This window comes from Agelaius tricolor, unplaced genomic scaffold (assembly GCF_023055355.1).
Source record: "Agelaius tricolor isolate 1412-34295 unplaced genomic scaffold, bAgeTri1.0.p SCAF_16, whole genome shotgun sequence".
Classification (NCBI taxonomy): Eukaryota; Metazoa; Chordata; class Aves; order Passeriformes; family Icteridae; genus Agelaius; species Agelaius tricolor.
Genome location: NW_027269276.1, coordinates 2,997,517 through 3,014,155, shown reverse-complemented (window position 1 = coordinate 3,014,155; position 16,639 = coordinate 2,997,517). Strand labels below are relative to the sequence as shown.

The 16,639-nt window shown below is 46.9% G+C and overlaps 1 protein-coding gene across 3 annotated transcripts in view; it reads left to right on the top strand.

Annotated features, from left to right (window-relative positions):
- Positions 1 to 16,639, top strand: part of LRRK1 (leucine rich repeat kinase 1) — a 73,380-nt gene that overhangs the window by 31,576 nt on the left and 25,165 nt on the right. For all 3 annotated transcript variants that reach the window (XM_071441230.1, XM_071441231.1, XM_071441232.1), the window contains 10 exons: positions 2,332 to 2,444; positions 3,544 to 3,620; positions 6,852 to 6,981; positions 7,516 to 7,628; positions 8,485 to 8,699; positions 10,663 to 10,827; positions 12,318 to 12,490; positions 14,830 to 14,950; positions 15,189 to 15,348; positions 15,959 to 16,235. In XM_071441230.1, coding sequence (XP_071297331.1) covers positions 2,332 to 2,444; positions 3,544 to 3,620; positions 6,852 to 6,981; positions 7,516 to 7,628; positions 8,485 to 8,699; positions 10,663 to 10,827; positions 12,318 to 12,490; positions 14,830 to 14,950; positions 15,189 to 15,348; positions 15,959 to 16,235 — 1,544 coding nt within the window. The remainder of the gene's footprint in view (positions 1 to 2,331; positions 2,445 to 3,543; positions 3,621 to 6,851; positions 6,982 to 7,515; positions 7,629 to 8,484; positions 8,700 to 10,662; positions 10,828 to 12,317; positions 12,491 to 14,829; positions 14,951 to 15,188; positions 15,349 to 15,958; positions 16,236 to 16,639) is intronic.

The following is a 16,639-nucleotide window of genomic DNA, read 5'->3' as shown; positions in this document are numbered from 1 at the left end:
GCTCCAGCCCTCTCCAGAAGCAGATGTAGGAAGGGGGAGAAATGGGAAGTGAAGTGTTCCTACAGATAATGTATTATTTTTATGTAGGAACAGCAGTGAACTGATTTCTCCCTGGGAAAAGCAGAGAGCAGAGGAGGCCTGTGACTTGAAAGCACATGTCATAGGACAGCCATTTGTCACTGTAGCTGCAGTGCAGTGTAGTTTATCACTGGCCTTTGCATGGTTTGCAGAGGAACCTCAAGACTGGGACCAGCTCAGTACCATGTGTACTCCAGAAATGTGGTGTTGAGAGAAACAGAAACCTCCTCAGCTTTCCTGGCTGCTGCCTTCTAAAGGAACCAACCAAGCCATGTCTTAATTCTCTAGACTACTTGGCTTCTCCCTACTTTGCTTCTCCTGGAGACACCTGGCCCTCTCTGGATGGAATAATTCAGCTTAGACTCTGGTCAGCTTTTCCACATCATGACCCTGACTGAGGCACCTTAATCTGATGCTGCAGTCCCTTCACTCAGGTGTCATCTCACACCCTTTGGAATGCTGTGGCAGCAGCTTTGGAGGCAGTTTGTCTGCCACTGCCATTGTGTCCCTTCTGGAGGCCCCCATTCTCACACTGAAAGGCAGTAAAAATGGAGAAGTTAGAGACAAGAGGCAATTTTAAAGGACTAGAGGTCTCCAGAGTTTCAGTCATGAAGAACCACAGCCAGCTGACAGTCACTGATTTCCCCCATGCACAGAACCACTGGAGAGAAGCTGCCCAGGCTCTCAGCTCCCTGGAGAGTGGCCTTGGTCAGTGTTTGGGGGGACACAGACACAGTGACTGAAAAAGAATCACCCCAGTTAGAGCCCCTAGAGCACAGTTTGTGCTAATTCTGGGATGTGCAGCCTCCCTCTGCTCCCTCCCCCTGCCCAGGGGTGTTTTGGGGAGAAGTCTGAGGCATTGTCCTTACACAGCCCCATGCTGACACTGGAGAGAGCCCCACACCAGGAGCCAGGGGCAGGCTGGGCCCTCCTCCCAGGGGAGCATGAATGATGGTAAAAGCATTTTCTGTCAGTTTTCAGTTCTCAGTTTTCCAGTTTTCCCTTTCCTTGGGTGGCTCACTCTGTCTGCAGTTCTGTATTCCCTTCACCTTCCCCAAATCCCAGCAGAGCCCAGCTCTGCCTCTCTCCATCACTAGAGGGAGCGTTTTGCACGGTAATTCCCATTCCAGCCACTGCTGCTTGTCCATCACTTATGTCACATGGACACCTCATATTTTTCCAATCTAAAAAAGGGGAGGAAGGCCAACAAACTGCTTTGTGAGGCCCCGTTAATCCTGCTTGATGAAAAGGGGCATAAACCTTTTTTATTAACGTGGAGCACATAAAACATTTAATACACTTGACACTGAAGTCTCTGCTGGTAAAACATGATTTCCATGGGGTATAATTCATTAATATTGCTGTACTTCTGGCAGGAGATAATTCAGCTGACATTCTGCTTTATCTCAGTTTTTCATGGTGGGGGGACTTGCTGAATAAACCTGGTTGGAAACTCTACAGACAGCACTGTTTTTCAGTGGAAAATTGGATTTTCAGCCAAATGAAAATGATCATTTGAGCCTCAACATTATTAAGGGCAGATGGAGGAGCACAAACTTTACAAAGTTGAATGGGAACTGCATTTTTTCTTTTATATTTCAGTTAAATTCAAAGGAGATCTTATGTTTAGCTTGGTATTTCCAGCTGAGTCCTATCTGTGTGGTGTTAACTGCATCACAATCAGTTTCACTTGTTTTTAAAATTCCTGTTTCTGCTGGGAGGGGGGAAAAACCAAGGAGATGTGTAACTTGTATAAATCACAGAAAGTGAATACAAATCCTGTCCATTTTAATAGAGTTGTCATAAAAAAAGCAATCAAAACTTTTCCTTGTGTGAAGTGGCTCATGTTTTGCACCTTGATTTTGTGCATGCACTGCAGGTGTAAGCCCACTTTGTGCAGACACACAGTTATTACATATACAGTCCATATGTGGCATCCTGTGTTGGTAAATCAGACTGCTCTTTCCCACTTGGAAAGGTTTCCTCACTAAGAAGTAAGATGTCCTCTTGCATGGGCTGTTTCCAAGTGCATCTGTCAGCAAGTGGAGCAATAATCTCCCTGGAGTGAGTGGTGCTGCTCCGTGCAGAACTTGCTGGGGACAGGGAGGAAATGTTTGCATGCTGGGCAGCACGGACAGGATGTTCTGATGAATAAGATGTACTTTCTTCGTGTTTCTGTTATTTAATAGCCATGCTTAAAAAGCTCCTTCTGTGTGTTTGGTGCTCCCTAACTCCAGGCTGTTCCTCTCCTAGGCTTTGGTGTCCCTGAAGCTGCTGGGAAATCAGTTAGTTATGTTGCCTTCACAGGATAAGTGGAACTGCAAACAACTTAAGTCGCTGGATCTTTCAAAAAACCAGCTTGGGAAGTAAGTGTTGCTTTCAAGTTTTGTCTAAGAAAACAAAAGCTGAAGAAATAATAGCAAACCCAATGCCTCATGTAACACAAAGGATGTCAGGAGAGAATTAATCACCTGCATAGAAGGCATTGATACCCACATACCATGTCCCCAAGTACATTGTGTGTCTGTGACAGTGACGAATTATCCTTTGCTGAATTCTTTGGGCATTTAGCACACTGTATCATTTATTAAGTGGATAGATTATTGATAATGGCAGTTTAATTTCTGAGCATGTAGGAATTTCTTCAGCCCACTGTGTGGTTCATCACTACAAATACAAGTTTGTGGGGAGCATATCTTAACCATAAACCATCTGGCTGGACTGCAGTTATTAGTTAGTGTGGGAGTATTGTTATGGAAAAAATGAAAAGTCTTTGTTTTTTAAATGGAAGTATAACCAGCTGCCAGTTCGTAGAGATTTCCAGCCTAAAGGATTCTGTGATTCTAAGGCTGATGTTAATAAGATCATCCAATAAATGAGTGATGTTCTTCTGTTTAGAAATTCCAATAGAGATGTTTAACATAGAAAGTTAAAGGTCCTTTATCATCTCCAAAATTGCACTGAATTGTGTCGTGCTATCTTCTCATTTGGGTGCCTGTCTAACACAGTTTTTGGAGTCCTTAGGAGTTTCTGTGTCAGTTGCAAAAGACAGATTACCACTTTTTGAATGTCCCAGTGCATTTCCAGAGTCATGCTGGTGGGTCATCTTCTCTGAGCCTCCCTAGGGAGGGCGGGCAGTGGCAGCAGGTCAGTTCTCCAGCACTTCTGGTGAAACTCCTTCAATCTGCTGTTTGACAACCACTTAACCCTGACACCCATAAAGCCAGGGGTCAAGTGCTCCTGCCCTGGGAGCTGGGAGAGCTGCTTGAGGAGCTCTGTTGATTTGCCAGGAGAAAACCACTGGGCTGGACAAGTGTTGGTGGAGTCTGATTGCACAGCAGGTTTCACTCCCATCTCTCCAGAGCAGGTGGGATCCTGTGAGTGCATGGTCAGGCTCTTCCCCATGTAGCTCAGCAGCTTTCCAAGATCTTTTCCCCACGAGTCCCTGTTTTGTTTGGCCCACAGGAACGATGAGGGGTTTAAAACGAAGAGGATCCCCTTTTTCACCACCAAGAACAGGGTGCGTGGTGGCCCCGAGGCAGGTAAGGCACACAGCGAGTGCTGGCAATGCCAGGAGAGCCGGGAAGCAGCAGGAGTCTGCAGTTTGGCTGGAGGGAAAGCAGAGGAAATTCCTCTGCAATTTAAAGTGCAACTGCATTTCATTAAGAGGAAATATGTTCAGATAAAATGTTTCTAAAGAAATTATGCAGCTGGTTGGTACCACCAACATAGAAAGATGGTGTGAAACCTGTTTCTTTTGCTCTTTCGTGAAGGTTATGCCTTTTAGCCAGAGCATTAAGTGGCATGTTGAAGGGAAATTAACCCATAATTATCCATGTGACTCTTAGGATTGTTTTGATTGCTGACTTTATAAATGGCACATTTTCCCCTGCCTGTGATTTGCACCCTCAGTTTGGGGCAGAGCTGATGAAATGCATGTGAAATCCCAGAGAGAACAAAGGGATATCTGAAGATACTGCACTGCTTCCTGCTCTCTGTGGGATTCATCTGCATTTCTTTTGTTTGTTGTTTTATTTTAAAGCACTTGGGGAGTTTTCTCATTCTGGCTGCCTGCAGAATGCCTGGCTCTAAGCATTCCTTGCCAGTCACAGAGTGGGACAGAGCCAGCATCACATCCCAGCAGCCCTGGACTGCTCGTGGGAGGAAGAGGCCCTCCTGCAGCAAATCCTTCCCTCAGTTCCCCTGAAAACTGTGCCTGAGGTGAAGTTGGTAAATGAACCATGTACAGCCATAGCTGTAGGTTAGGGCTGGAGATCCTCACCTCCAGCTGCTCCTCTGGGAGGCAGGAGCTCTACCTGGACCTGCAGGCCAGGCTGGTCCTGCCTCGTTTTCCTGTCCATGGCAGTGGAGGCTGCTGTGCTGGCTGAGGTGTGTGTGCCCCCCAGGGGGAGAGGAGGTTGGTCTGTGCTGTTTCACAGCAGGAAATGGAAATGGAAATGCTGTGACATTGTTGGACTACGGAACAACTGGAAAAGGAGTCTGAACCTTGTGGAGTCTGACATAGCCTCAGAGCTTTGCTGTAAAGTGCTGCAGCAGCATTTCCCAAAGGGGAGAGAAGGGCAGGAGCAGCAGGCAAAGGCAGCTACAACCAGTTCTAAAAGGGAATTGCTGTCCTAATGGAAATCTCTACATGCTGCAAACCTAGCATCACCCTCTGCAGAAAGCAGGAGAGGGTGAGCTCTGCAGCAGTGAAATTTGAACAGCCACTTTGCACCCTGGTGCAACCTGGAGCTGCCTCGGGTGGCCTCAGGTAGCAGGGGGCACAGAGCAGCCCACCTGGCTGGTGCCACGGGTGAGCAGCCACAGAGACAGAGCAGAGGCAGCTCATCCTTTTCTCTCTGTTCCTCTGCCAAGTGTAGCTTGGTGAGACGAGAGGATAAGGCCAAGAATTTAAACATCAAGAGAAAACAGAAGCTGGAGTACATCAGCTGCTCACAGAAGTCTCCTGGTGAGGTGGGGGTGGACAGGTTTTCATATGATTTACCAACAAAGCTGTTTACTTAAGTCTAGGTTATTTAAAGAGAATAATTTATGGTGCTCACTATACTTGATTGATAAGTCTCAGAATAACTTCTTGCACATGCATGTGTGGTGTTGGTAGCGTTTATTCATCCAAAAATACATTTTCAAGATGGGATTTGTTTTAATTTTTCTACAGTTCTTTAAAAGAAAATTTGAGACGAAGCCAGAGAAATCATAAATAACTCATGAATAAATAATTACAATTCATAAACACCTCAAGCTTGCTTCCAATATAGTACACTCCTTTCCACCTGGGACTCCTTGGTGAATTCAGAGTATTGCTGCTATTTTAGGAGTTTGCTCCTACGTGTCCAAGAGGGACTAAATCTGTCTGTGCCCAGGTACCTACTGAAGAGCAACAATGTAAAGTTCAGCAATGAGCCAGAAAGGAAGTGAATTGCATCCCTGAATAAGCCTGCTGTTCTCCTAAAATAATCTCAAAGATGATTTTTTCAATTTGAAGACTCAAAAGGCAGACTGTGACACTGCCCACACCAGACAGTCCTGTCACGTATATGAAACACCCCTGCAGATAGTGGGACTCCATCTTGCTCCTTTTCTGATCACAGCTCGGGCTGCAAGTGCTGTTAATATTAGAACTGGGGAGTTTTCTCCTGAGAAAACCTCTTCCAGTTTTTTTTCCTCTTTTTGACTGAGTATAGTTACAGTTCCTCACGTCTTCTCTGTAAAGGAAGATCTTGGTGGAAGTGGAACTGTCCCATCCCTCAGGAAGGGACAGTCTTGCATCTCAGGGGGTTGCTTTGATTGACCATAGAGGCAGCAGATGGTGCTGGTTGTACTTTCCTATTGAGACTCCAAACCCGCCTGGTTTTCCTTCATTTCAGGATGCTCTTTGGTAGATAAATGTCAAACCTCAATACAGCAACACAATCCATGGCAGTTTTTGTGCCGCTATCCCAGATGCTATTTCTGGAGTGAAATGGTGCTCTTTGGGACCTGAAGAGCTTTCCTTTCTTTGAACCTCTCCAGCAACAGCAACTCAGCCATGCAGTTGATGGTCCTGCTGCTTGGGTTGCTCCCAAAATACCCAAGATGCTCCTCAGGCATGGAGGAAGTTCCCTGAGTCCTTCTCTAAAACAGAACAGAGGAGTAAATACCAGCATGTTTTGGAGACAGCATAGGTCAATCTCTCAGCTCCAGTTTGGGTTTTCTTCTCTGTTGTTACTGACTTTGATTCACCATCAGTTACTGTGGGATGCAACATGGGGGCCCGAACATGAATTCTGACTGGCTTTTCTCAGATAATATGGAAAAAACACATTGAGAACCAGCTGTGCCCTGGGTGTGCCCTTTCAGTGCCATGTTAAGAACCAGTTGTACCCGTGGGATGCCCTCTCAGTGCCAGCTGTCAGGCTGCAATAGGGGCAGTTCACAAGATATTACCATGTATTCAAGAGCAGGAGACAATGTGCCACTCATCCCCTGAGCTGTTTTGGCAGGCTTGGAGTTCCTCCCTCAGCACCCCATAAGTCCTGGACACTGTCACCTTCCAGCACTGTGACTTTAGGACATTGAGATGTGAACATTGATGTTTGATTGTCACTGAAGGCCATTTGCTTTTCTGCTCTTGCTTGGTGCTGGCCCCTGCCAATGGACACGACCTCATGTCCTGCCTGCAAAGTTCAGGTGAAGCTCTTGGTTCAGAGCCTTGATGCCTGTTTTGTTGTTTCTTTTTTTAAAGGTGCATTTTGTGTTCTGTCTCGTTCCAGGTCCTTTTTTGGAGTTTCCAGCATTTCTGAGTGATTCTCTGGAGGTTCTTTATCTGAACGACAATCAGCTGGACTCTGTCCCTCAGTCCGTTTGCCTCCTGAAAGGTTTAACAGAGCTTTATTTAGGAAAGTAAGTCCGTGTCCTGGAAAAGCTTTGCAGTGTTATTTCCATGTTGTTTTAGTGACCAGTCTTCTGTGGAGCCCCACCCCAGATGTCCAGTGCTTTTGAAGTCAGAAAGCTGGAAATTGTCAGCCCCTTGTTAGAGCTGTGCCCATGGTTTGCTTTAGATAAGGAGGAGACTGGTCTTTTGAGTCAGGGAAGATGATCTAATGCTTTGAACACAGGCCTGGGAATCTAATGTGCCTCTAGTTCATTCTGGCTTTTTGCTGTCATTTTCTGTAGTGCTACATTCAATAACTCATCATTTTTGCCTTTATTTCCTCAACTATCCAGCAAAGATGATTACATTTGTCTGCCTCAGAGGATAAATTGAGGTTATACATCACTTTTAGGATGGAAATTGCTATTAAAGTGCTGAGTAGTCTTATTAAAATGTTAATGGAAGATTTCTGCAAGGGTAGAATAGCGTAATCTGAGAGTCCATGAGAGCAGCTACTTACACACAAAGCCTGGTTGTTGGTAGATTTATTTGTTTTTGTACAGTAACCCTGGTATCCGAGAGCTTCCTCCAGAACTTGGACAGCTGGCTAATCTCTGGCAGCTGGATATCGAGGAACTAAATATCAGTAATGTTCCTGCAGAGATCAGAAAAGAGGGTAAGGCTGATGCTGTGTATTCTTTATTAAATTGACTGAACATGCAATAAAATCTCTTCCTTTTAATGGTCAAGAGCAGGACCAGACAGTGACTGCCTGAGCCCTCGTGGGGTTAACTGGAATTGCACAGGGAAACTTCCTACTCCTATTTACAAATTTGATAATCAGCGCTAAGCTCTGGCTGCAATGATCAATTTAAAAGAGACCACAATTTAAAATGATGACTTATAAATGCAGTATTTCATTTGCAGTATGCATAAATTCTGTGGCTTGCTTCCTGAATGTGGATATTTTAGGATATTTAGATGGTCTCTCTAAAGACTGAAGTGTTTAGGATCAGCAGTCACAGACAGTCCCATTGAAGTGACTTTATTGTGAGCTGCTAGGTTTTTGGATCCATTACAATGCTGTCTTTTTTTTTTTTTTTTTTTTTTTTCATTTTAATCAGAAAATCCTGTGGGAACAAAGTTATTAGGAATTATTCCTGCTCCAGCAGTATACTGTTGAAACCTCAATCTCACTTTAACTGGAAGCATAAAAGCAGAGGGAAAAACTGAGTATTTTTCCAATACTGAATTAGTATTTTATGTTTCCTTTCAGCTTCTGAAGCATAGGAGCCCCAGCATTTGTTTCTCCTTACAGTGCTCCATTGTGGAGCCTCCGAGCAGTGACCTTTTCCTGGGGTCTCTGTCTCAGGTTTGTCCGCTGGAGGTTTCTTTGTTTATTCTCAGCCCACAGCCAGGCTGCAGGGCAAGCAGGAGTTCCCAGCCATGGGATGTGTGTGTGCAGAGTGGGGTTTGTGCTGTCCCTGGGTGCTGCTGGCTGCAGTGCCCACCCTGTTCTGTCCTGCTCCCAGGCCCCAAGACGGTGCTGGCGTATTTACGAGCGCAGCTGCGGCGGGCAGAGAAGTGCAAGCTGATGAAGATGATTGTCATCGGGCCCCCCCGGCAGGGCAAGTCCACGCTGGTGGAGATCCTGCAGACAGGGAAGGTGCCCCAGATGATGCACAGCGAGGCCACCATCCGCACAACCAAGTGGGAGCTGCCCAAGCCCGTGGGGCACAAGGCGAAGGTGAAAAGCGGTCGGAGATCTGCAGGACCAGTGGGATGTGGGAGCCCTGCAGGGTCCTGTGGGCTGAAATTTGAAATTGTCCTTTTGCAAAGAGCAGTTTGCATTGCCTTACAAGTGGGATGTGGTTTTAGACCCGTTGCAATTCTTTCATTTCCAGAACTAGAGGGCAGTTCTGTTTTCCTGACTGTATTCTAAAGAGTGTTGGCTAGGCTGAAATTCTGGCTCTCCCACCTCAGTGGACACTAATTTTGAGAGAGTGCTTTAAATCAGCTTCTCTGCAGCAGATTGGGTTTTCATTTGGGACATCAGTACCTAAAGCTGGACTTCCTTGATACCAGACCTGTCCTGGGTGGGGCATGTGGGTGGAAGGTGTGATCCAGAGATGTGTAAGGCATATCTTAAACACCCAAATCTCAGATGGCTCATCCATGGAGTGTGTCACACTAAAGTAATTTGGAGAGTGCTGATTTAATCCAAGCATTTGTAGGTGGTCCTGTCCGCTGCCTGCAGAGTAGCCTAGGGAATGGGGGATGCAGAATTTGTCCTGAAGTCTTGTCAGAGCTGAGGGGGTGCAAACACATCACTCCCCCTTCCCAAATGAGAGCCATGACCACCAGACTGTTTTGGAAAGGGGAAAGAAGCCTGCTGAGTTCAGCTGTTCCACAACAAAGAGTGCCAGGCCAGAGACAGAAAGAAAAGAGCAACACAGGCTGACTCCTTGAAGGGTAGACTTTTGTGGGAGAAGGGATTTGTGCATTTTGTGTTGAAGAGCAATTGAATAAAATAAAAGTGTAGACAGCACCAGGGACCTGGAGTGGAATCAAAACAATGAATAGGCTTTTATCTCCATCTCTGAGTCTGTCTGTCCACACACACATTCCCAGCTGAAGGTCTTCTGGATGAACAAAGCAGTCCTTGTGCTGGTTAGGGCTTGGTTTCAACAATTGGAAGTTCTTCCAGCTGTTTTTGGGAGACTTCACACGGATTGCACAGAATCAGAGCCCTGCTGAGATGCTGAGCTCCTGGCTGAACTCTGATAGGGTAACTTCCACATGGGATCAGTCAGTACCTGGCCCCAGCCCCCTAAACAGAGCCCACTGGGTGTTATGTGATGCTCTGAGGATGGTGGCTTCCTCTGAGGAGGAAGGTCTGGTTTTGTGTTCAGTCTCAGGTTTTTTGACTCTCCAGGGCCAAGTGATTTAGGGACAGATCTTCCCAGGTTTGCTGGTACTTCCTGCTGCAACTGAGAGCCTGAATGCCATTGAAGCAGAGAGCCAGGCTCCCTCTTAGTGCTGTCATGGGGCTGCACAGAGGAATGGATGCAGGGATACTGGGAAGAGAGCCAGAACTGGAGAGGCCTCCATTTAAGCATTCCCCCAGAAATCAGTAAGTCTGATTCACAGCAATTGTGATTCTGGCCCATCTCTGGCGTGGCACAGGCGTCAGAAGCCTGGGAGCAAAGTGTAGGAGGTGTTTATGGAAGCCTGAGAAGCTTCCCATCTCCTGAGCATCTCCCTTCTGCTTGGCTCAGCTCGGTCTGAGCTCAGTGGAAGTGATTTCAGCAGGGGTTTCCTGTTCCCCACAGCAGAGGCAGATAAGCAGCTTCAATGGTCTTGTGGCACAGGCAAGGATGAAACAGTTTCATTTACAGATGCAGTGAAATGCAGGGCTCAGAATGAGACCCTTGTTTGGACTGGAGAATCCACAGCATTAACTGGAGTTTTACCAGCATCAAGGGCACCTCTATCGTTTTAGCAGCAAGTAATTAGTCTTGATTTCCTGTGGGGAAGTGGTAGCCATGCTTAACAATTGCTTGTTGATTTATCTTTCCTGGAGGCACAATTAGGACATTGAACCCCTTCTTGTGTCATACATTATGCAGGCGTAGGTTTATACTTCAGCTATTATCTCCCAGTGATTTACTGCCACGGTTTGATTTGAACACTTCTCTTTGTCTAAGTAGGTTGATTCAGTGGAGTTCAATGTCTGGGATATCGGAGGCCCAGCGAGCATGTCTACAGTCAATCAGTGTTTCTTCACAGACAAAGCATTGTACATAGTGGTCTGGAACTTGGCACTGGGGGAAGAAGCTGTGGCAAACTTACAGTTCTGGTTGCTGAACATTGAGGTAAGAAGTCACTGGTGGGCTCTGGGATATCTATTTATCAAGCAGCAGCTCAGCACGCAGATATGTGATATTGCAGATTCTTTTTGCTCTGCTTTTAAAAGCTCCCCAAGCTATGAATTTTGCACAGCATTTGGGATTCATTTTCCATTACGCTGTAGGCGTATCGCTCTATATTTAATGGTTTAAATTTATCATTTGCTTTGTTCTCCCTCACACACAGCAGAGAGCGAAACAAAAGCTGATTTATAAACCCTTGCTAAGTAAGGCTGAACATACTTATTTTGGAATTAGTGTTTGACCACACTGTGCTCCAAGGGGGGTTTGAAGCATTTTCTTTCTTCTGTGGGTTAGACACACATTAGTCTTGAGGTTATATTTTTAACACTTTAGATTCAGGTAAGATGGAGAGTATTTCCAAACCAGCTCTCATTTAGACTCAGAGCTGCAGTGAATTCATTGCATTTTTACAACACCATGTTCATAATTGTCTGTAACTCTTTATTATTTTATAACTGTTTTAACATTAAATGCACAAAAATGGGTGCCTCTTGAAAAGCAAACATCTTGTAATTATCGAAATATTAATGGGCGCAGCAATCAAAAACCCAAACTAGGTAACAAAGCTGAAAGGAAAATTATTAGATTTCCAAAATGTCTGATGTGTCCTTAATACATCCCAGCAAGCACACAGTAACATCAGGAAAAATGCAGAGAAATGTGATCATGATGGTTAAAAAAAGGGGAAATGAAGAGTGCTGTGTCTAAAAAGGAGAAAACCACAAGAGAGTCTTTGTTCATGACCCTTTACAATAGAATTGGGAGAGAAGAAGTGAAATTGTAGCTTTGAAGCACACAATGGGAAGTATCTTAAACACACTGGATGCCTAACCTGTGGAGTTTACTGGAAATAAAGTATACTGGGGGTACCAGAAATTGGAAAGACAAACTGGTGAATGCAAACTCCATCAAATGCTGCTAATTCTGAGATACTCCCTCGTGCTGAGGAAGTCAGTGAGCTGCAGGCTGCTGGGTACTGGGAGAACACACCAGGGAGTTCTCTCCATGGACCTTCAGTGAGAAAGTGTGTGTGACTTCCCCAGGTATCCATTCCAGATTATCCTTGTTCAGGATGTCAGATCTTCTGGCTGCAGGTTAAGTTAACTTTGTCTGGGCAGACATGGTTCCCTTCATTTCACTGACTTAGAGCAACTCCTTTTATGTTAAACCCTGATGTAAAAACACAAAGTGACAGTTTCCTGCTCTGCAGTAGCAGCAGATGATTAAGCCATGCTCTGCAGAGCTTCTGTGATGCCCAGATCACCTGCAGCAGTTGTCAAGCTGCCACAATATGTTGCCTTTATTTTATAAATATATATATAGGTATTCCATTTTATTGATATGTGTGACTCCCTCCTCTTAAATACTACACTTTTCATCTGTCCTCCCTGATGTAATCTGGATGAGATCACTGCCACTGTTTTCTCTTGCAGGCCAAGGCTCCAAACTCAGTGGTGTTGGTGGTAGGAACACACCTTGATTTGATTGAGACAAAATTCCGTGTGGAGAGGATAGCAACCCTGAGGGCCTATGTCCTGGCTCTGTGTCGCTCTCCCTCTGGATCCAGAGCAACTGGCTTCCCAGATATCACCTTCAAGCACCTGCAGTGAGTCCTTGTGCCTTTGTGAAGTTCAGTCACTCACTCTTTATTTTATGACACTTTTAACAATTTTGAGATACTTGATCTCCTTGGCAACGGAACCAATTTAGAGGCTCGTCAGCATTGCATTTCATCTATTTTTGACTGAGATAATGTATTATAATGAGAGAGAAGGTCAGTGTTGCTCAGGGGGCTGATGATGAGTCTGAGAGCTAGAAGCTCCAAAGTCATGACCTTGACCAGCCTGTTTACTGCTCCCCTTCACTCAGGTTTCTCACTGTTTGATGGTGACACATTAGTCACAAGGGGAGAAGGTGCAGATTGACTAATTAATGCTGTGGGAGCGTGACTGTCACAGGGGGGTGCCAGGGGCTTTGCTGAGGGGAGGCTGTGGGTGGTACCTGACATGGGAACATGGCTCACGCGGCTGGGCAAGGAGGGGTCAGTCCCCTGAGCCTCTGGCAGTCCAAACCTGTCCCATGCATCTCCAGGTGTCACAACAGGGGGCTGGGGCTGCCTGGGAGGGGGGTGTCCCTCAGGCCACGCAGTCTGACACTGCTCCAAGAGAATGCCCTTGGGAAGAGGAGGCTGCTCCAGCTGGGAACGGAGCGTGCTGTGAGCCAAGGGGTGCAGCAGGCTGGCACCAAACAACGTGAAAATATCTGCCTGGGGCAGGAGCAGGTGGCAGCTGGCAAATGAGGAAGGGCACTGTGATGTCCCCAGCACTTCCCATCTGCTGCCTGGCAAAGGCATCAGCCGACCTCCCACACACTGCTCTGCAGGCACTGTCAGGCATCCCAGCCCATGTCAGGCATCCCAGGCACTGCCAGGCATCCCAGCCCATGTCAGGCATCCCAGGCACTGCCAGGCATCCCAGCCCATGTCAGGCATCCCAGGCACTGTCAGGCATCCCAGCCCATGTCAGGCATCCCAGCCACTGCCAGGCATCCCAGTCCATGTCAGGCATCCCAGCCACTGCCAGGCATCCCAGTCCATGTCAGGCATCCCAGGCACTGCCAGGCATCCCAGCCCGTGTCAGGCATCCCAGTCCATGTCAGGCATCCCAGGCCATGTCAGGCATCCCAGCCCATGTCAGGCATCCCAGTCCATGTCAGGCATCCCAGCCCATGTCAGGCATCCCAGCTCATGTCAGGCATCCCAGTCCATGTCAGGCATCCCAGTCCATGTCAGGCATCCCAGGCCATGTCAGGCATCCCAGTCCATGTCAGGCATCCCAGCCAGCTCTTCCCCATTAGAAGAAGCACCAGGGACCCACTGTGAGGCTCAAAGACTCATCATGAGAAGGAGAAAACTTTGTTTGTGTCACCTCAAGCCTCTTTTGCCATCACCTCCGAGCATCACAACATAATTTCTGTCATTCTTTCTCAAGGGGACTTTCTTTCACCCTGACAGGCATCCTGAACATTTCTCTTCACCTTCCTTTCCACTTGCATTTCTTACCAGCCTCTTTCTTCCTGTGCCTCTCCACACTCCATCATCCACCTGGAATAAGCATGGTATTAAGCTCTGGGGCTGGAGGAGTGTGAAATCACTGTGTGGGTGACCCTGGGTGCTTCTGTCATGGTCAGGGTCATCAAGCATCCCAGTGAGTTGCACACTTCCCAGTGCCATGCAGGGCTGAGGTTTAAGATGAAGCATATTTTCATTAGAGAAGGGTTTTCTGTCTGCCATGGGAACATGTGTAGGATCAGTTAGAAAGACCCTTTGTTGGGGAAAGTGGAACAGAACTGTTCTTATCCAGCCCACAAAGAGATTAAAACTAGTAGGAGTTGAAGAGGGCAGGTTTTTAGCTGTTGAAGAGATAATGAAGGCCAGCTTTTAGGATCTAAGCATCAATTCCCAGATTGCAGGATCCAGCTGATCAAGGGCCGGAATGAGGGTGGAAAAGGTGTCTGGTAGTCATCATTCTGCCTCTTTGATCTGGGCAGGGAGGACTGGACCTGTCTCCAGAGGCTGCTGGGGCACAGAGTTCTCATCCTCCCCACAGCCCCTTCCAGGATGTGTGTGGCTCTGGAGGGACAGAGGGGGATGACTTTGGTCAGGCTGCCAGGGATGTCCCCAGACATCCCAGTGCACAGGGGACAGCAGTGCAGGCAGTGAAGCAGGCAGAGCAGAGGTTGGGCTAATACAGACATGGCCTGATACATCTTTTCCAGGCAACTCTGTGTTGTCTCCAAAGTATTCTAAAAATACTCACTGACAGCCTTCCTCCCATTCAGCTGACACAGGAAATTTACAGTCAGTGATAAGAGAAAGTGAGGCTGGAAAGGAAGCCAGTGTGCTGATAAGGATTGATAACCTTCCCCCTTGAATGGCTTTTGCAGTGAGCTCTCGTGTAAGACTCTGGAAGGCCTCGAGGGACTGCGGCAGCTGATTTTTCACGTCACCTGCAACATGAAGGATGTTGGCAGCTCAATTTGCTCCCAGAAACTTGCAGGGAGATTGGTGAGAACTGGGCTGTCTTGGTGATCCTTGCCAAAGAAGGGCTTTTGGGAGGCTTGGGAGGTCACCTTTAGGAGTTACTGGAGTAAGGGGTTGGTGCAGGAGCCATGTGAATATTTAAGATGGCAATCTGGCTCTGGGAAAAGACAGCACTGAAAAACCCCTGTGAAAGGAAGGTGGCAGCCAGTTCATCCCTTGCTGGCTGATCCTGATCCTGCTGGTTTTGTCACATGGCTTGCAGATACCAAGGAGTTACCTCAGCCTCCAAGAAGCTGTCCTTGCAGAACAGCATAGAAGAAGTCAAAATGATGATGTGCAGTATTTAACAGACAGACAAATAGAGCTGATGATCGAGCAGACACCTGGAAATGACATCAAGGACTATGAAGACTTGCAAACTGGTAGGTCAGAGCAGACCAGTCATTTCTTGGAAATCAATAGGTACATCCAATTGAAATGTTCCACAAATAGTAAACACAAATTCCACCAGTGTAGAGGTGACTTTGGAAATTGGTAAAATATAAAATTAGTAGTGGGGCTTTGGGGACAGGACTGGGAAGTTTCTAAGGTGGTTTGAGGTTACTGATTTCATTCTTTTTTTTTTTTTTTTTAACAAGCTGTGTCTCATTTCTAGTCTGTGTAGAGTGAAGGTTGCCATAGTTTCAAGTCTGGCTTCTCTGTAGGTCCCCAGTCTTGTGATCTTTATGGAGGCCTTGCTCTGCAGGAGGCAGGGAGAGCCCTTTCCCTGTGAAGATGACAGGAGGAGGGTGAAGGGGAGGTGTCATGGGGACAGAAGTACTGGCTGTGAAGAAGTGAGATGTGGGTTTTACAAGTGGAGTGTCAGATAGCAGCACTCCTCAGATAGATGTTACTCTCTTGGCTTGGCTGCGTGCTGGCTGTGTCTGGAATGCATAAAACTGCACAAAGTGCCTCATAGTCCTACTCTTCTGCACTTCTGTGGTTTCCTGATGCTGATCTATTGCTAATCCCCAATTCTTTACTTTTTTGCAGCCATTAATTTTCTCATAGAAACAGGGACACTACTGCACTTCCCAGACACGAGCCATGGCCTGAGGAACCTTTACTTCCTTGACCCTGTCTGGCTCTCAGAGTGTCTACAGAGGATTTTCAACATCAAGAGCTCCAAGTCTGTAGCTAAGAATGGAGTCATCAGAGCAGAGGACCTCAGGATGCTGCTGGTTGGGACAGGTTTCACCGAGCAGACCGAAGAGCAGTACTTCCAGTTCTTGGCCAAGTTTGAGATCGCCCTGCCTGTGGCCAATAACAGGTATGTTGATAACGAGAGAGATTTAGTCAGGCTGGAGAAAAATGACCTTTTAGTCAGTGGATATTAACAGGCTTTGCCACTCCAAGTGGTTGTCTTGACAGGATTCTTGTGCTGAGAAAATATCTGAGAGCATTCAGCAGTGTCATGGAAGGCACCCATCCATTTGGGCTGTATTTCCTGAACTGAGCATCCTCTGGGCCAAACCAGCCTGTGTGAAAGCTTTCCCAGAGCAGTCTTTGTCCACTGGGTGCATTGAGGCTGTGACAGGCTCAGCCACCAGCCCGGAGGGGCAGTGACACCGCCGGGGCTGTGGCCATGAGCAGGTGGAAGCTGTAAGGGCTCAGCCGGCGCAGCTGCAGCTGGGAGAGGATGTGAGGCCACGGCTGCCAGGCCTGAAATATAGA